The 22,241-nt window shown below is 33.8% G+C and overlaps 1 protein-coding gene across 3 annotated transcripts in view; it reads left to right on the forward strand.

Annotated features, from left to right (window-relative positions):
* The window catches only part of LOC100161660, a 40,295-nt gene that overhangs the window by 13,005 nt on the left and 5,049 nt on the right, over positions 1-22,241 (forward strand). Inside the window, exons 1-7 of one of the 3 annotated variants that reach the window (XM_008188458.3) lie at positions 13,029-14,481; positions 16,905-16,997; positions 20,919-21,053; positions 21,114-21,278; positions 21,358-21,486; positions 21,549-21,878; positions 21,967-22,227. In XM_008188458.3, coding sequence (XP_008186680.1) covers positions 14,353-14,481; positions 16,905-16,997; positions 20,919-21,053; positions 21,114-21,278; positions 21,358-21,486; positions 21,549-21,878; positions 21,967-22,227 — 1,242 coding nt within the window. In that variant the 5' untranslated portion in view covers positions 13,029-14,352. Of the gene's footprint in view, positions 1-13,028; positions 14,482-16,904; positions 16,998-20,918; positions 21,054-21,113; positions 21,279-21,357; positions 21,487-21,548; positions 21,879-21,966; positions 22,228-22,241 lie in introns of those variants that run through there. The other 2 variants (XM_008188457.3, XM_008188459.3) reach the window with 2 other exon arrangements.

Here is a 22,241-nt window from a genome sequence, read left to right on the forward strand (position 1 = left end):
TATTACTATACTGATATATAATCAAAATGTAATTCATGTTTATGATGTGATTTGGTGTATATATAGATTATTATATGATAATTAATTTGATTGTTTTTACATTTTTTATTTAAACAATTATGAAATATTTCGTTAATATTGAACAAATATTTTTAGAAACTTTCGTTATTTTTTCTTTATTAAAATAAATACAAAATATAAGAATATACAATTAATATTAAACGAATTTTTATTGTATAATATGCTTAATTTGTGTGGCAATAAAAAACCAATAACTATCACATGTTTATAAAATTATAAATAGGTATATAGTCAATAAAATTAAACACATGTAACTATATTGCAAAATGCCAGAATATAATATAAAATATTACACTCTTATTTATTAACGTCTTGTAGTACGGAAATAGATTAAACTTATAGTACCTAATACTATATGTTCCTCAAAAAAATTTATAATAAATATTATTTGTTATTGTAAACACAAATTATGTTTTATAAATTATAAGCCAGCAATTGTTTATACTTAAAATTATATTACATATTCGTGGGATGTTGTATAGTTTAGTGCATGCGGCTACTGGTTTCGGTATACTTTTTATAACCCGTTATGCGGCTGAATACAGTGGGCTGTAGAATTATATTTGGATGGATGTAGGTTGTAATCTACCTAAATTTAAGTAATGTATACTCATACATGTAGGTATATGTCTACAATTTAATTTAATTTTGATTATTTAAAACACATTTTTAAGTACTCATTATTTATTAAATAGTATATATTATGATTATCAATTATTCAAATTGACTACCTTTGAGTTTTTTAATAAAATTTTATTTAAACGTTTTTAAAATTTGTGAATATAATATATAACTACTATATTATGGCATTACGTTGTGTACAAGTTAAGATAAATTATCGTTTCGATTCTATTAAAACATTTTGATAAATTAATGATGAACATTATTTTAAATTAATTCAAACATGATAATATATTTAATATATGCATATTATTAGTTATTACTTATTTTATTTATTCAAACTTAATTGAGTGAGAACTGCCACTGATATTTCGATGACATTTAAAATATTAAAATTTAAATAATAATTAAAAACTCGATTTAAAACGAACTCCCTCCAATCACCTATACAAATTGAACAGAAAATCTTACTAACACCACAAGAAAGCAAAAGCATAAATAGATAATTACACCAACTGGCAACTGCAATTTGCTTTTTAAGTATGAGAAACATCCACAACAGGTGTATTATCTTATCTATTGTTCACAAGGTTCGCTCGCACATATATTAACCCGGGAAAAAGTGTCTTCACTAAAAGTCCCACCTGTATCCTTGGCTGTGTGTAAAGCAAGCTACCGATGCGTGACACCCTGCGTGTAACTCTTAATCGTTTCCTGTGTATTTATTAATACCAAAAATTATGTTTTTCTCTTTTTCTCCTTAAAACCCGCACATCCATATCGAATCACAGTATAATCTTTTCAATGAATTACCAAATTAAAGACTAGATTATCTCGTTTTGCTATCCATTTCCAGCCAAATACAGTATTTTCTCTGTACGGTTCGATCTGCACACGGCTGATATTATTTGCATCTTAAACTGGTTTTACCAACGCGCACGCCTTACGGCGCAGGTCAAGCTTGTGTTCAGCTCGTGCCGTGCTGAGGTCAAATAAACAACCCGGGCCTCGCCTATAATATATACAACCTATTCTTGGTGTGATTTCCAGTCGCCTAAACAGCAGCAGTGGTTTTTATGTTATTTATTTAATTTAAATGTACCTATACAACCAAGTTCAAAAACGTTTGTAAATCTTGATTTTTTTATTATGATTTATTAGATTATTTGCCATTTTACGAATTTTCTTAATCACCATTTTTCAGTATAATTTGCACCGTTCTAAATGTTTGACAACTTAAGTCAGGACTTTATAAAACGTCCTATCGATGTCCATATAAACCATTAAAAGAAGTTGTGGATACATATTATTTTATTCGATAACATAGAATAGTCCTACATCGTACTTGAAAGAATGTCATACAATAAACTATACAAGTTTTTTTTAATAGAGGACAATCAAAATTCGAACAGTGATAGATTCTGATCGTTATAAATTATGATTGCTCAGAATTAAGGCAGATGAGGTATTAAAATTGTTGTGGAGTCGTGTACCTTAGCATCCGGATTTTAAATAGAGAGTGAGATAAATCTGAACACGTGACGGAATGATAGTGGTCATCGAGGTCGAATCCACAGGCCACAGTATTCGGAATTTCGGATATGTTCAGTACGTGATCGTATTGAAATCGATCATCATTGTGTAATTCAACGCCTAGCTCGTCAGTATCAGCTTCTATGTGATTCTGTATAAATATTTGGTCCAACAACATACACTATCGCGGTCGAGAAAAAAAACGTTTCGAGGTTTAATGACGCCCGGCGTATAAATGTATATTTAATTTTGCTTAATCTACCTTGAATTCAGTATATTATGAACTAAGAGTTTATAATATTATGAAATGTATTTGCGATTGATTTCGATTAAAATAGGAGGGAGACCAGCGCTTAACCCAGATTAGAAAATGATTGTTATTTTTTATACATATAATCATATGAATATTTGAGTTGGGTATGCAATAGGCCCGACTAAGTTTAGGAGAAAGGTCGTAACTGGTAGTGGCGCCGCACAAGCTTGAAGAACTGTAAATATGTTACCGTCATATATACAACCTTGGAAATTATATTCGACATATGAAACAGACAACCAAATGACTATCGTAATAATTTAGTCTGAAGTTTGTACATATCATATTTATAACGAGTATGTGCGTTTTATAAACCCAAATTGCGTGTTAAGATACTAGATACGTATATGTATCAAGATGAATACCGGCTGGCGTCGTAAAATAACCACGCGATCAGTTGTTGAAATCGATTCTGGGTAACTTTTTTGTTGTTATTTTTGTCTTTCATCGTCTTTGCCTTGGTAGTTGGAAACGTATTTTATTGTAACTTGTGGTTTCGTCCGTTATTTGAAATCGGAAACCCTAAGCGTGCCTTGAAGCCAATGCATTTAATATATGTACTATATATTATTGTATATATATGTGGCAGAGGGGTGAATTCTGTCCATATGTTGCTCATATTTATATATATTATATATAAACATTATATATAAGTGCATATGTGGGGTGTGTGTGCATGTGTGTGCGCGCGCATTGTGCAGGTGTGTTCAACAAAAAATACGAAGGAGGGTTCTTTCTTGGAGTTATTATATTAAACCAGCGCGAAATAGTTTTCGTGCACCAACTACCTGTGTTTGCTGTAATAAATAAGGGTGGAACAAGGCCGGGTCGGATCTGGTAGAGACGTAGAGTTGGTCTTGTGTTTGGATAGAATACTATATTTTCTGGTTAACAATTATACGATCGACATTTTATGGTAGTGTGATGGTAGGTAGGTACTTCAACAATAAAAATATGAACTATCAAAGACTCGTTTTTCTTATTAATCTGTATTGTTATTTTATTTTATTTGTATGATAAAAATAGCTGTTTGAGTAGTATTTAGTGTTGGAAAAATAGGTGTAGATATTCAAAAATTTAATTTACATAAACGCATATTGAAACTATTTATTGAATGCTATACAATGTATAGTATACATAATTTTCCATAGATTGAGTTTATAAAAAAAAGATACATATATAAACGGGAATATAATATATTATATATACATATATCAACTCCATCATGAAAATAATAATTTATGTATTATAATCATTGGTTACGTTAATATGGAAACTATCCAAATCTTTAGATACCCGGTTAATAATGAATGTGTATAATATTCCTGCAGTATACGCTGCTCCGTATAAATATGTGCGTGTTTAGCACCAAAGTCTCGTTGGCTTATTTGTTCGCTCTTATAATTATTAAATAAACTATTTATAATATAATATATCTTATTACATAAATATTATGAGACTATAGTTCATGTATTTTTTTTTCGTACAAGAAACGCCACAGTTTCGTGAACGGAGTAAATCGAACGGTTGAAAAACTCTGCGCATTAATATAGTATTATTTAGATCGCGTGCGTGTAAAGCTACGATAGACGGACATATTATTATAATTAATTTTAGATAATATAAGCATCGTTATTTGATTCGACGATTACTGTAAACAACTGTATCATTATAGATATAATATTTGAAACGAGGACGACGCGTATGGTTATATCTTATAAGTGGAATATTATATATACCTATATATATATATATGATGTACATTATTCATACATAAATTCGTTCGTGTTCGGTAGTAATATAACTAATATAATATATTTTATTTTATTACTATGGTCACGATGGACTATTACCAAATGCTCGCCATAATATTATACCAACTGCCGTCAAGTCGAATAATACATTTAATTTTTTTCTGGGAGTGTAAACTGCGGACTATTGCGACTTTACCCGGTATTCATGGAAGACCAGACAATGAAACACCGGCGTCCAAACGTAAAAACGTTCGAGGTGTGGTGACAATCGCGAATGTGTTATATGGATAATATTATAATATTGTATACACGTCCCGCCGGACGTCGCTTATCATCGCATGTATCAAATGTAGCGGCGTCAGGTCGTTTGGCGCCCGTGAAATGCTGACGCCAAGGAGTGGTTGCCGGTATTGTCCGACGAATATAGTTTGCCTTTTTTGTCGACAACGACGGAATGAGGAGTATTAACTATTAAGCATTGAGTGTCTAGATGGAAAAAAATAAACAACGATAAAATGTCGCTATGTTTACGGTCGTATATTATAATATTCAACGTATACTCGTCCCTATACCGTATTGTTAGGGTGCTGCAGCTATTTGGACACTAATAGTTTCAAACACGGCCCGTTTTGGACACTATAATGCTCGTTGTTTGGGAACCAAAAATGTAATGATTCGTGACATGTTTGGTTTGGTTGACGCCTAAAGGCTTAAATCTATATTATAATATTATATTTAGGCAGTAAAAATATAAATTCATTCGTTTGTATACTCAAACCTTATTGATTTATTTTTAAATTTGTCTATTTGCTTTAATCCTCCTAATTTTTTTTTAGATATAGTTTTAGTTTATAAAGTAAAACCGCTCGGTGCTCAAATGATGGGTTATAATATTAAATATATTAAAATTATTAATAAAGTGCCCTATCGGCATATTAAAATTGTCAAAGTAGGTGCTCAAACATGCTAAAACTTTTTCTGGTAAAATTATCATCTGGTTTAGCCCAAACCACTTACTCTCGTTTCGCTGTTACATAATAATAATATATTCTTAATATTATGCACACACGAGCGCTCGTTCGTAGCTCAACCTGTTGCAGCCGTTTACTGCGACAACAGCGAATGCGCTCGTAATCTGATATCGTAAAATCGACGTCCGGAGAGTACAACAATATTATTATATACACTCTGCGCGTAAAATTATGTATTCGGATCGCGCGTATGTTATATGTTCAGCCGCATTGATTATGATTTTATATAAAAAAAAATGGATCTTATAATTGAGAAATGCAGATGCGTATTACAAAAAAAGAGGAAAAACTTCAGCACGCGACCAGTTTCTTGGTAACAAGGGTATATTAAATAATATATGTATACGGTGTCTGCAGTGCGTATACCAATAGCGTACTGGCCTGTAGCACGCGTCGCTCGTTTCGGATTTATGGACGTCCATTACGAACGCGCCGACATCTAATACATGGCTAAGACGAGGTATATAATATTATTATACTACTCAATAATAACACAAGAGAATTGTTATGATTACGAGATTAAGCGCACAATAACATTTCGACTCGGAGGCCATTAACGCGAATGACAGATCAGACGTCCGACGTCGTGCGGCGGTGAACCGGACCACTTATTATATTAGTGTGTTCGTGATTTTTTGTTCTTTGTTTTCGCTTAGTAACAATATTATCGAAACGAGTTTATATTAGGTACCAATCCAGCTCCGCTGACTACTCTGGTCCGGCGCCATCGTGTGTGTGTGACGACTATAGTCGGGGGTGGTAATTTTAAGCGAATATAATAATGTATACATAGAGTTCAGAGGTGTATAAATTATATATATACGTCGACATATGAGTGTGGTCAACGCAAATCGATAATGTCAAAACGCCATTTGTTTTTACAATATCGTAAAGCGCAATTTAAAATGAAAGAAACAATCGTGTTTTCGATCACAGTTTGAACATAATATATAATAACGCGTATGCCAATATTGCCAGTAACACCTATAATATATTATGTTATACCTATAAACATAAACACATATTTTTCTTTAGTTATTGGTACTGTATAAACCTATAATGTATATGTAATATGTATATTGTATACATGTATGATATATAATATATATATATACACGTCATATTATACTCATATATGTTAACCTCGACATTTACACGACCGTATAGAGATTGGAAATGAACTGCGTTTCGCACAATGTTGTTTGGCACACAACGCGCATAACGTGATAATAATATGGTAATTTATAAAAAGTGACGATATATTGCTAGCGGGCATGTACATGGAAATATTTACTCATAATTACTGTGTCGCCATGAAGAAATTCAATAAAAATTAACAGCGTTTCCAGATTAATATTTTGGATATAAAATTGTTAAATCGTTGTATATTTATCCATAGAATTAGTATACTCACTATACTTAATAGTGTATTCATAGTAATAGTATATGCACTTTTACTTCATGCGTATTATCGTATTTTTCATAATATAACTATAAGGTTTCAAAATTTCTAAATCAATACCTAGCTTATTATGTTATTCCTTGTTTAAAATGTATTTTAAAATAATATAATGAACATTTTAAGACTAAAAAACATTTATATTCTTATAAATATAAATAGATTTTATAAATAAAATGTGTTTAATTAAGCCAAGTTGTATATTTTATAATAGTTAAGTATTAGGTATAAACAAGATCAGAAAGTACAAGCTATTATTATTTTATCGGATCCCGTAGACAAACAAAATCGAATTTTTTATATTCTCATTTTACTCCAATATTCTAAAGTGATCACAATGTAATAAATATAATTCAAAGTTTCACCAAAATTGATGATTGACACCCAACAATCATAGATGTAAAATTTAAAAAATATATTTTTATGAAAGAAAAATATTTATTCTATAGTATAATCATTGTTTGGGAAAAATAATTAAAAATGCAAACAATTAAAACGAGTATAATGAAAATGATTAGAAAGTTATAAAAAGACAAAAAGATTATGGTGTGATGCAAGGAAAGTCGCGTTGAAAGCTAGCAACCATTTGGTTAAATTGACGGAATAATGGTTTTTACATATAATTTTGATGGCGACCTAAATACTAGTATGTATAATACTCGGTAATTTTATTTCGTTTACCTATACTAACTAGAACAATAATTATTGTCCTTACAAGTCGAATTTTGAGGCCGATATATTATTATTATTATTATTATTATTGTACATTATAATTATAACGAACCTTCGAATTAATTTTTTCACCAAGACAATCTATTCTTTTGTTTACACGGTTTCACACATACGTTGGCATTACGAGTAAACCGGGGTATACGACGAAAATAATTAAACAGAACCACTATATTATAATGTAGCATGATACCGGCGCTCGTTGTTTATATTTTTATAAGGTTCCTATAAGTCGTGTTCTACCCGTTGACCTTCTGTGGCGACGTTTATGTTTGTGTAATATAAAGTCGAGTTTTGTCGAATTACAATATAACGTATACACTATTGTACACTCTATAGTATGATACACATTATTATTATATTATTATTTACATTTCAATATATGCGTTTCGAGTGCTTGTAACATAAATTTCTTTTCATCGCGCACACGGCGACTGTTCAAAATACGAAAGCATCGTATATATATATATTGTATTATTATATTATACACTATACAGTGTCTTTTGTTGGGAAATTAGTCTAAGGAGTAATTAAGGAGCCTCGGAGACACGTGCGGCAGTGGCACCGAACGCTGTACGCTGTTGACGTCCACCGTCGTCGTCTCCTCCCCTGCTCTCGATCTTCAGTCCGACGACTTCGTACTATCTATTCGCTCCAATCCTTTCGTACCTCCACCATTATAACAATAAACCGGTTTTCTTTTCGTAAACCATGTACCTACGACGACGACGACCACGAAGGTGGCGAGGATCAAACGCGCGCGTGTGCATCGCGTATATATACGAGCTCGCGCGCGCCACTCACGCTCCTCATGTCAGGATCGGAATAGAGATTAACAGTATATAGGTATACTTAGGTATTATTATTCTCTCGTCGGTATACTAACCGTTTTCCGACTTGTCGGCTTATGTGTATTCAAATCCCCTTCGTCGTCGGTAAATCGGCGCTGCAGCAGCAGTGGCGTAGTCTGTGCGTATACTTACTGCTTTAGTTATAATAATTTTCTATACATGCCTGACACGTTCGACAACGCATAAGTCGTCGTCACGTTTTTTCGTATGTATATCAGAATGCGCGTGGTCTGCAGTACGGCTTAGCGCCCTTGAACCCGTTTTCTTTTTCTTTTTTTAGGGGGTACGCCGCGGGAGTTTATATACGTTTGACTGAAAGACCAAAGAAAGTACATTTCTCAATTTTCCTGCTGTAAACCCAATATTTTACTCGAAAAATTATATATTTGAATTGCAGAATATTGTTGATGTTATATCGTGTATACTGCACTTTACAACTAAAAACAAAACGGTTACTTTCTGAACTGATTAACTTCTAATGTTTTATGAATAAGGAAAAATTACTGTTCCTACAAGAAGACCTAAGAATTTCTTGTCAAAAATATACGATGTTATTAGCTGGTCCATTTAAGATATAGGTGTATATATATAGATCATAGATGGCGTCGACTTTGAAGGAAACGCATTAAAAGCAGTTCATATATTATGCGTTTAACATAATATTATGTATTGTATAATATTTTTTGTTTATATACCTACCATTAATTAGTTATAATTTCAGAATCACAAAATACCCATGCCCCCGGCAGAAGCATTGCATTTGTTTCTTATTAAATAATAATAAAAATCGATATTTTCAAACTTCTACTCCGACGTACCCTCCTTAAACGGAAAATCTTCCTACGATTGATATTTTACAGAATATTTATTTAGATTTGTTTTTTTTTGGCGCCATTAATTGGATGACCGCTGTTACAGACCGTATAGTGATTGTGTAGGCGACAGGTATAGGTACGCTGCGCGTAACGATATTATAATATTATATTATGTAGGATCTTTCCGGTCACCACGCACAACTGCGCCCGCCCTCGGAGATCAATATTTGTCGCCCGACACCCGGGGGGAAGCTGCGGAGTAAAATACACGATGACGAGTGGAGGCTGGCTGGCTCTGCGGCATTAGTGGTAGTCGTCAACGCGTACCTACGCTCAGGAGATTCGGCTCGATCGTGCGGCGACGGAGGAGGACAGAGATTACGCGCCGGCGACTTTAACGACGACCGCGACGGGACCACGCGTGTAATCGCCGCGTGCTTCCGGTCGAGGGCAACGTCTGCGCTGGGTTATTATAATCTCGGCATATAATAAACAGTAATAATAATATACTACCCGTGTACTCACCCGAAAAGTCATTAACCATCTCGGTTACATACATCATACTTAGTCGGGTTCGTTAAATAGTAAAATATACTAAGTATAGTGGTGACCGAAACTTTTATAACTTGCTAGGCACAATTTTTTTTTACTATATATAGGTACTTGGGTTTATTAACATTTTTGCCATGAAGAAATTTAAAATGTAGTACCTAGTTTAATATAAGGCAAATGTTGGCAAATGTTTTCTTATATATTTTATATGTTCTAATCCTGCACGATCTAAACTCAAAAAGTATCAGCTTAAGTATTATAATATAATATTATTATTATAATATTATTATTATAATATAATAGTATTATAATATAATACTTAAGATGAAATCCCTACTTTCATAGATAAATTGGTACGCTGTTGCCGATGTATTACAGTAATTTGCTAAAAAAAACTAACCGACAGCCAAAGTGGCGTTTTAATCCGGGAGTGAAATTTCAGAGACCTCTTTCACCTCTCACTTACACTGTATATAGCTACAATTGGAGTGAACCATTTTATCTTTAGACTAAATTTCTTATGCAATTACCATCAGTTATTTCAGTAGTAAAAACTAAACATTTTAAAATGAGCGTTATCGCTTCTCCACGATAAAGAAATTTCACGAAATTAAATCTTCTGGTTGAAGAAATGTGCCATACGGATAATAAATTGTATACTGTCATACGAAAAACCGGTCTTATACGATTTTACGTATTATTGGTTGTGTAATATTATATTATGACGTATATTGTGTTTAAGTATGTATATATGATATTATAAACGGGATTTAAAACGGTGTTTATGTTTGATGGATAGTTCCTGCCTAGTGCTTTCCAAGTTATATATGTTAATGATTAAGTGAACGTCACTTATACAGTTTATACCAATGATAAGGGACTAATTAATTATATTTAAAAAAATATATATTACCAGACTTAATGTCAGCGTTATAAATTATAATATATTATCGATTATCAACTGTTATTTATATTTGCAATTATTGCGTTTTGATCGATCGCCATCATTATATTAAATACGTATTATGTACAAAATATATATATAGCCACATTGCACATGGTACCTCAAAATGTCTTCTGCTCACATTGACGCGTAACGTGGTAAATACCTACAAATTTAAATAACAGAATGGAAAATATTTAACGATTCAAGTATATTGAGCGCAACGCAACATCTGGGATCCATATTATTATATAATTACGTAGGTATTTATTGTTACCTCCTAGTATAATTACAACCTATCGTATAGGTAACTTAATTAAATCAAGCATTCTCCTGCACGTGATTTTTCATTATTCTATTCATACGTAATTTTATATTAGGGCCCCTCTCCCCCGACGAAGGAAATTAATCTAGATACGCCACTGATACATGGTGGTGATTGGCGATTGTTATATAACTGATTAATAATAAGTACCCACCTATGTTTTTGTTTGATTATAATACCTATTTATTGTGTTTGCTTGTAGAAAATATTTTTACTGTATCTGTCTATGAACGGACGTTTTTGACCCTTACAACACTCCACATCAAGTTATTGTTCTAGAGATATCATTATAATACGTCATCACAGTATTCGTTTTCTCTCTTATTAACATTTCATTATTTAACCACAACGTCAACAAGATTTTTGCTGTACGCAATTTATAATTATGCAATCGAAAACAAATTACACCGAAACATCGTGTGTTCGGTTAAATAATGTTAATAAACCGGAAATAATAATAATATAATAAAAAAACAGAACGATTGGTTTAAACGAATCTATCAGCGCTTTTCGTATGCTGGAAAATGGAAATACTGTGGTAGAGGTACCTGCCGTTAGTATACGGAGTAATAGAATAACGCGAATTCGCGCCGCGCGTTCCTACGTTTTTGATTCGAACCGAATCAATCGATTGACTAACCGTGTGTACCTTATATATTATTATTTATTATTATACTGTGCGCGCGACGAGTACCTCCTGATCGGGTAAAGACGTAAAGGTATTTAAACTCATTACAGGCTACCGTGGCGCGCGTTTAGCGAAATTCGTGTTTGATCAATATACGCTCGTTATGACACTATATTATTATATTATACAATACGCACTATATTATAGGTAATGCGCCTATTTACAATCCGAGTGTGGGACGCGATTTTATAATATACCTACTACCTAGCTATAATACTATGCGAGTTCGTTTTTCAAAGCGGTCGTCTGAAATGAAATAGGTATATTATTCTAATATTGTTTCCAAGTTTGTTATGTGAAAAAAAGAAAACAAATAAGTACTCTGCTCAGCGACAATACCTATGGTTTGTGCGGGAGTAAAACTGTACCTATACATTTCTACACCAGCACAAAGCGCGTATTATTATTATTATTATTATTATTACACTCGTAGCGGGCTTTTAAGTCTACTACGTCGCGGGGGCGGAATAAGACGGTCGTCCGAGATGCAAAGACGCGGAGAACAATGCCCCTCATAGTAGTCTAACCTGCCTCCGACGATTCGTTGTGCGCGTTCGTTTTCTTCGCTGCCGCGTCGTTTTTATGGCGGGATTTTGTATTATTTATTTTTTACTACACGATGATGTTTATTACCTGCGCGCGAGAGATCTACACAATCTCTCTGGGCCTGAGACGGAGTGCGCGCGTGCGTGTATTATTATATTCTATATTATTATTATACTCTACTACATTATAGTAAAAGTCGTAGTAAATCCCCTGCGGGTCCCGTAAACCGGTTTCTCGCCATCGGCCCGCCGACCGGCCAGGGTTGCCAACATGCACGGTTTCTCGGCGCCAAATCCAAGGACAGCGCGGCATGGTCGGCCGTCACAGCCAACAACGTGTGTACCTTTACTACCTATGTATAGGTACCTACAATAATATTATTACATAGGTACGGTACACTCCCATATTCGCAATTATAATAGTTCGTTTATTATTGTTTATATATTTTTTTGCCAAATTCTAGGCCATAGTGTCAGTAGATTAACGCGCGGCGTCGTTATATTATTACATTCTACACTCGATCGATTTGGCGGGCTCCGAGAGAGGCGAGAGTGGCGTAATATTTTAGAAGAATAGTTTGCAATTACTAACAAAACAGAAAAATAAAAATGTAATCCGAATTAAATTTACTGTTATTATGTACATCATAATGATTCATTTCAAACTTAGGATTTTTTTTACACTGATTTTTTAAACTTTTACACTGGTGGTAAATATAATATTATATTATGTGCACTGTGCTGTGTACAAATAGAAACAAATTAACAACATTATATAATGAATTATATGATTCGTAAGAAATATCGATTAACGATATTAGTCATTGATCTACGATGTTCTAATAATCAAAAAAACTACTGGTTTTCATAATTGATTCGTTGATAATTATACTATTGTGGTATTTTACTATCTTATCCCAGAGGTATGTTAAGAGATTAATTGCACGACGCTAATGGGAGTTGTAGTGCTACTGACTACTGAGCATATTAGTGTATCGCTCTCCAAATGTTTTCATCGCACATAAGAACCACTTCACTTCAGGCTTCAGCAATATTATAGCCCATAGGTACTTGTATGGAACCTACGCAATTTGCATCATTTATATTTAGTCGAAAAGGTTTCGGGGGCCAGGACTACGCGATGTAACGAAAATTATTATATTAATGTTGGTGTACATTTTATGTATAACAATATTATGTTTATATAAATTGTATTTAATAAATAATGATAATTGTATTTTGACGTGCAGGTGGGATCGGGCCTTATCGTTGTGTTTATATTTTTTGTCTTGTATAAAATCTGTGGAACGTGCTGTGACGTATCTTTTCGGGCATATAGAGGGACAATATTGATAAACAGCCGATAAATCGTATGGCGAGCACCGCATACGATAAATCCAAGAGTACCTACACGCATTGTTGGAAAAAATTGCTTATACGTGCGTTATTGATGCGATCGTCGAAGATAAGTAAGTTCCACCACACGGAGACAGCATCAAGTTACACGAATGGAGTATGTGTGTATAATATTATGAACTACCTCAGCTAATATAATATGAAAAAAAATGTACCGTAGACGTAATGTTATAAAAACAACGCCTCAGAAGAAGACGGAGAGACAGTGATAATATGATATTATTATTATTATTAATATGTTCCACGGTGTTTTCTTGCACAGGTGGGAGGGATGTGGCAGTGTCGTTCGGCACTCGGCGGCCAGCAGCACCGACACTGTCCGCCACTGCCGCCAACCCCGCTGCACCATCCCCGCCACCAAACGCTCTGCATCGGAGGACCACTCCACCACCGCTCCACAACCGGCCTATCCGTTTGTATGCGAGGCGGTCCATCCATCCATCGGCGGCGGCGCGCACCTGTGCGCCGTTACCTGTTACCCGGCGGCGCACCACCACCAGTCTATTGTCATGTCGGTCTCGGTCCGGTCCCGTTCGCCTGCCGCGCACCGCGTCTCGTCTTCCCGCGGACGGTTCTTTTTCGCGGCGTCGTTATAATATTATTTGTTTTACGCTAACGATAAATGATAACATAATACGTTATAATATTCTACAATAAAAACAATAATTGTTAATAAATACAAACGCGGTCGCAGTGATGTCAGTAGCAGTTCGTTGCGAAAACATGGAAAATAGTATGCCGCCGCCACCCCTGCCGCCGCAGCACCGGCCACCACCACCCGTCAATAGGCCGTACAAGAGACGAGCCCTGTTTCAAATCACTAAGGTAAGATACTATAATATACGCGGACGACGCTACCCCTCCGCCGCCGCAAGCCGCGGCGCACCGGTCACTACACTCTCGGACGACGACGCCGCCGCCCGCCATTTTGAACAAACGCAATTGATTTTTTTTAACAATCAATACCTATTTCGCAAATTTATTTTCGATTGATGATTTTTTTTATCCGTCCACACGTCAAGTCTCCACGCTCGTCCCTGTCTACGTCTGCATCACGAAATCAGTTTTATTACCTGTCTGTCTATCTATCTATTACTGTTATCACGTTGAATTAAAACATCCATCGTCTCAGTTTCGGGACAACCTCATATTATTATTATTGTTATTATACCACGAGTTACTCTTATTAACTTGTTTTTGTCAATTACCATAAGGTCACAAAATATGTATTTAGTTGCTAGTAAATAAAGTAATTACATTCGTAACGTTTTAAATATTATGAACACAATCCTACTATAGTTTATATATAAACGTTAACAATCGATATCTTTTCCACCAAATATGTTTTGAGATATTATCGAATCTATATTCTGTATAGTTTATAGTATATAGAGTAGGTATCTATGAAAGAAAGTTTCATCGGTACACATTGTCAATTTACTATTATTCAAAATACTGTCTTATTGTTAGGCGAGATTTTTTGACAAGACCGACGACCATGTATTTGATACCCTAGAGTGAAGGCATATCTCAAATATTCTCGACAATGCACAAAAAACTGCTATTAGTACTAGTATTACTCCGAGGAGTTAAGATATCTAAACGTTCACAATTTCACATCAAATATATAGGCACATAAAAAGTGTGTATTATAGAATAACTGTTAACGCAATATAGTATTATGTAACATGTAACACGATTATTGCTTGCATATAATATTATACCTACCTAAGTATAATATTAATATATAATATATACACACGCCTACTTTACTGGATTTGTATATTTTTATAATCACGATAAGAACGAAATCAACGCTTTTGTGTTCTTATAGGTACTTATTAGTTATTACTTTGTAAAACATAATTGAAATTTGCTAGCGCAATATTACTGCAGTTATACGAACAATGTGTAATTATAATTTGTCTTCGTAATGAAATGCCTTATGGAAATATGTATAGATATACCTACATTAACGCAGGTCGTCGACATACGGTGTATAGAGAAGGTATCAAGTAAAAAAAAAAATCAATTTCCTATTTAAGGTAGGTAGGTACTAGGTAGATATATTGGATGATCTACTATACTGTAATATAGTCTATATTAAAATGTAATGGTGTAACGTCGCATTATCCGTGACCGATGCAAGTGTCTCCGGGCCAATGCGCTATCACTCTCGGCGACGACGTACCTTCAAAAAGATTCGTCGTTTTCCCCTTTTTGTTATCTCGGGTAGGAAAATAGTCATGATCTTCTAACGGTCACGACTATCGCAGACTCTAACAATCCTGTTGATCACTATACGGACATTTGGTGGGCACAAAGTAGCGAGATTTGGATAAATCGTTGTTGTTTTCGTTGCAGTCGTGAAAGTACGTATAAAATAATAATTCCAGATGAGTAATAACATTTATTCTATAAACCACGTATTTAAATGTATATTACTTTTATAATAATACGTAATATGAGGATAAACCTACAAGGAAATGAGTAATATCGAAAACAACACGTTTATAAATCGTGTATGGAAAAAAATGTAAAATATTTAGAGGTATAATATATATAGGACATAGGTAGTAAAGAATACTAGTTTGAGGGAGTCTACAGTCTACACCCGTAGACAGCCTCGTATATATATATTATAATAATATAAAATGTGACTCATACCGGGTCGGCCTGTCAGTTTTGTTTCGAAGGGGACCTGTTGACTAATACAAGTCACAAACTCACAACCCTATACAGTTCATTTCGTATATACATTGTTCCGGTGCACAGGTGTCCGTGAAATCATAATGACAGTTCGCCGTGACCACGGGGGCATGATGATTCTCCCCTCACTATGTTCTATAATATATACAGAATACTATAGTAGGTATATATATGTAATTAACCGGATGATTGATGGCCTATAATTTTGAATGTCATTGGAACTCAATCAATGTAATACATTAATTTAATGCGATTGCTTTTCTGAAGCAAGGGGTCAGCACTGAAATGTGAACTTAAATGATTTGTATAGGTAGTGTAAATACTGCACTCTGCACTAACAGCAGTAGGTATATAATATGATATAATATGCACTCCAAGGTTAGGTCTCCAGTCCAATATATCTCCTATCTGAGAATCGTATGTGTATATTATGAATATATGCGATTGCTAATTAGTATAAGAAATTAAAAATAATTAAAATAAATCTATTTGTTTGTTTATTTGTCATATATTTACCGATTGTTAATTTATTGTTCCAGGTGTTATGGCACTTAGACATATTCAGACGGAGCTTCAGAGAGCTGTACGGGCATGCTTGCATGGAAGAGTCATGCATATTTTGCGCTCTAAAGGTAAAAAGAAATAACATTCGTCATTTAGAGAAATATAGTAAATTAACACAATATTACGGTTTCTATTCCAATTCACATATTATCGTCGGTCTTCAACGTCTCGTCAGGCGGCGTGTTGTCTATGTATATATACTATAAGTATGTATCGCAGAACACGCGATACAATATTATATAGTTTAAACGTTAAATTTCACTTTGATTTCAATGTATTTATTATATTTTTTTCTATTTCACGCGAAAGACACATTATTACGGTAGCCCCGCTGAGGTACACTCTATATAGAGACTATAGCTATAGCATAGCTATCTTATATATATTATGTAATGTGTACAAGTACATATTGGTGCCGATCCATGCGCATTCCTTTGGGTAAAAACGATGCGTACCTAGTTATTTAGTAGAACGCGGTTCGGCGTTGTTTTGTGTGGTCAAAAACATTCAAACCATACGATCTATGATGCGTATTATTATTATAGAGACCGGATTCCATTATAATTATCTTCGCGTATAAAAGCCCAAAGTCGTAATAATAATTTTATCTGCAGGGCGCTGTCGACCGACGAACCCCCAGTAAAACCGGTAACGCTACGACGACCGTTTCGGCGGACTCCAATCGCGTACAATGGTGTTATATTCGTTTAGACATCAGAAATACGTTTTATAATAATATTGTATTTCACATTTTTACACAATTTCGCTCCTCTCGTCGTATTCTACGAAGAGATCTAGACGCGTCAACGGTTTTCTTCGTCGTTATTCGGATGGACACAATTTTATTTGTCTTCACTACGTCATTTTTTTTATACGATTTAACGTACCATTTACGATATGCGTATTGCGTTTATTTTTTATCTTCACCATCGCCTCTGCAGATTCTGTAGCAGTAGCCACTAGGCACAACGATTTAAGATAATATAAAACCTTGACTGCAGTGGTAGGCACCATCTGCACGGATATAAGTACAGTCAGGCGACACTCGTGTAAAGAATAAGGTATATCGCATACAAGGTTTCGCGCATATACCTATAATATCTATACTTATGTACCATAGGCCCCGAGATGTTGGTGTTCCACCTACTCGGTAGTACTGGTTTTTCGACGTGGCACCATTGTTTTTTTTTTCTTCTTCGGAAAACCGGTTGTCGATGGTCGAGTCTCCCGCGATCCCCTTCACCCCCTTACACACGTGCACACCCCCTCGGGCGCGCGAAGAGCCTAAGAGAAAACTGAGATAAATAAATACGGCATTTAATTAGAGTAGGTATACAGATATATGAATATAATATATATATTCATATACGACGTACACAATGTACGTGCGGCGACTTACAATATAATATACTTCCACGACAATGGCCGCGTGATTTGACGTCTTTTGAAAGCGTGTATAATGTATATATATAATAGAGATCGATGAATCTTCGGGACGACGATGATAAATGATCTGCCGATATAGACGAGACGGTGTACCCTTGGTAGTCTCTCTGTATGCAACTGCGTATACGGTTTTTATACCTCGTGTACAATGTAATATTTTATTATTATTATGTTCGAATGATTAATTGATCGCATTGACCACGGAATCTTAACGAACATAATTTTATTATTTTTATTGGATCGGGTGATTGGGCGCATGCCGAACATATTTATATAGTATGTACAGTATTTATATCGAGGCCGAAAACGACAATCCGTGTATCTCACTTTTCGGAGGAATAAGTACGCAATAATGTTAAAGATAATATTTAAAAAAAAAGGTAGTAGTGGATGTCGCTTTGCTGTACAGTAGGTTACAAGTGGGTCAATGTATAATGGATTATATTAAACTTGAATTCAATGATAGGTATTATAATATCATTGAATAAGAAAAATGATTCTGAGCGAAGACGGTTTGTCAATCTGGATTTGCTATATTGTTATTATTTATTATGACCTTTAAGTTGAATTAATAATATATTATACATTTTATTCGTTACTATGATGATAAACAAAGCCTTAGAAATTAAAATCCCATTTTTAGCGGTTTTTTGTAATTTGTTTGTAGTTTTTCCCGTGGCATTAAATAACTATTGAGAAAATCGGAAAATGACCTCTCTAAAGTACCATCTTGATCCAATTTGCTAAAAGATAAGGTACTATATGTTGAAATCAAAGCACTCTTTTTGGTAGAAATTTTGTATAGGTACAGGATAAAAAAAAAATAATAAACACCACTGTAAAACCACTAGTTCCTCGCTCCGCTCAGAATCTAAAAATCCCTACGAAACCGGTCGGTTAAGGCGAGTGTGTATAATATAAATGTGAGTTGAACCTCGTACGAGTCGTACGGTGGGTTTACACGAAAGGTTAAACAACGAGTTATAGGATATAGTAATTTAAATGATAATATTATATTGTGTTTTGTACACATCTCTGGTCGATAACGTTGAATAGAAATTTCGCATAATTATGATGTATTATTTACGATTGTATTATTCGTGGTTGTTTTACTTGTGTTAGCAAATCTGCGCTGTTTTCGTTGAAAAAAATAATTAATCCATCTGTGCATGCACGTTTATTTTAATAAACTCGAATAGGAGCAACTTTAAAATTGTTTTTATTACGTAAACAATAGGTTTAACGTACTCATATTATTTTTGCTTTTGTTATAAATTGTAATATGTATAACTAGTTTTTCTTTTATAGGTTTTTTATGGATATCATTCATTTTGATACTTATAAACATTAATTTTGATATACTTGCGTTAAAAAACTTATTATGTACAAAAAAAAAAACCAGATAACAAATAATAATGAAAAAACATGCGTGTTGTAGAAACGCATGACTCTGCAAATAAATTCAAAGAAATATTTTAGTCAGCTATATAATATTATACTATGAATCTACAGCTTCATAGTAGTTGTATATTTAATAAAATGTCACAGGTTTTTATCGGAATTCTAAACAAACCTTGATGCTTATTATGCAATACAAGTGTTTTAACATAATATAATAATACCTATACTTATACAAACGTATTTTATTATATTATGTTCTAGTTTTGAACGTAGCGGAGCCATTTTTTTTATATATATTTCATGATTTGGTTCGATTGTTGTACCCTATATATCCATGTATATTTTTTCTTTTGTCTTGATATCCAATAACGGATTTTCTGAATCACTATTCATCTGGGAATGGATAAACTGGGTAAAGCTAGCCTGACCATAATGTCAATAATATATATATATATATGTATATTATTATATGAATAAAAGATCGCTTTATCGTTAATTTATTTTTATTTTTCGCTTTGCGTTATTACAATTTTATTCATCAGTGAGATACGGTTAATACAAAAGATTGTGGGTGGAAAGAAGGTTCACTAGAAAAGTCATAAGAATCGTGACAAACTTATTTCGCAACAACTATTACAAATCGTTTTTGTTATTAATCATACGGCATACCCTGAGGCCTGAGGGCTATTCATTTAGTAGAATTTAATCTAAATCTTTCGTAAAATATCATAAATAAAAATACAAAATATATCTTTGTTGTAAGTTTATTATAATATCTGTTAACCTCTATAATCTTAGCTGCAGAAAAGGTTGTAATTAAATCCAAAAAATTGATCATGGGAAAGTCGTTATGGAAGTATATAAGATAACAACCGGATATCTTATTGTTTAAAAACTCTCACAGTAGTTTGCATAGGCCAGTGACTCATTCAATCGTACGAATAAAATTATACCTTTTGGTAGGAAACTGACGAAATTAAACAACTCGTTGTCTATGAGGCACAGTAACCTCAGTGGTAGTATTCTTATGTAATAAAAACGATATTGAACTGCGATGTTATAATGTTAATAATATGTTAAAAGTACTTTATATTAATAATTAACTTTAACTTTACTCAAACAATTAATTTTAATGATTTTAGGAACTATTCACAGCGCTTGGCTCCAGCCAAGAAACAGCTTTGCCTCCAGACGCACTGAGGAAAGCTCTTGCTCAATCATTTTACGACCAGAGAAGATTCCAATTAGGTTTCATGGATGATGCAGCAGAATGCTTTGTATGTGTTTAATATTATGCTAGATAAAAATGTAGGGATACTAACGTTTTGTTGTTATAGGAAAACATATTATTACGAATACACTACCATATAGCCAACGAAGAAGCTGAAGACATGTGTAATGCGAAACATTGTATATCTCATCAAAAGTTTGCAATGACATTAGTTGAACAAAGTGTATGTGGTGCTTGCGGAGCTACCTCAGAACCCCTACCTTTCACTCAGGTTTGTAATTTTTTTATGATCTCGTAACTCTTTGATATTTGGTGTTTTAATTATCTATATTTGTTTTATCTTTATTTAGATGGTGCATTATGTATCCGCGTCTGCATTGACTGCTCAAGTTAAACAATTTCCTTCAACTGGCCAAGCTGATCTATTTGGCCAACTATTGAAGAAAGCTGGTGGAATGGGAGATATTAGAGATTGTCCAGTAAGCTAACATGAATAATTATTTAAAAAACCAATTTTCTTTAAAACACATTATTTTTTCAGAGTGCTTGTGGTGCTAAAATACAAATAAGAAGAACACTAATGAACAGGCCTGAAATAGTTTCAGTAGGTATTGTTTGGGATTCTGACAGACCTACGTTAGACCATATAATGGCCCTTTTAAGTACACTGCGAACTTCATTACGTCTATGTGATGTATTTCATGGATCATTTGACTTACCAAATGGAAGCATGCCTCTACAACATCAATTAGTCGGAGTTGTGACATATTACGGAAAACATTATTCTACATTTTTTTATCACACAAAACTAAAAATATGGATATATTTTGATGACGCTAACGTCCGAGAAATTGGTCCTAGATGGGAACAGGTAAAATCAATAATATTTAGAAAAATATTCATTATTTTGATAAATTTAATACTAAATACTAATTTATTGTATTTATTTTATTATTCAGGTAGTAGAGAAATGTAAACGAGGGAGATACCAACCTCTTCTGCTATTATTTGCTTCTCCTGAAGGTGAACCCGTCAATGCAACCACGGCACCAAAATCTATAACAAAGGCAACCAAACTTTCGTTTTGTGCCAACACTATTCAAAGTTTGTCTCAGGGTCGTAGGTCTCTTACACCCAATCCAGAAAAACCTTTATCAAATCAATGTCACCGGAGAGCCGTCACTCCAAACCCAGATCCAATAATTGCATTAGCCAAACCAGTAAATTAAAATAT

This window comes from Acyrthosiphon pisum, chromosome A1 (genome assembly GCF_005508785.2).
Source record: "Acyrthosiphon pisum isolate AL4f chromosome A1, pea_aphid_22Mar2018_4r6ur, whole genome shotgun sequence".
NCBI lineage: Eukaryota > Metazoa > Arthropoda > Insecta > Hemiptera > Aphididae > Acyrthosiphon > Acyrthosiphon pisum.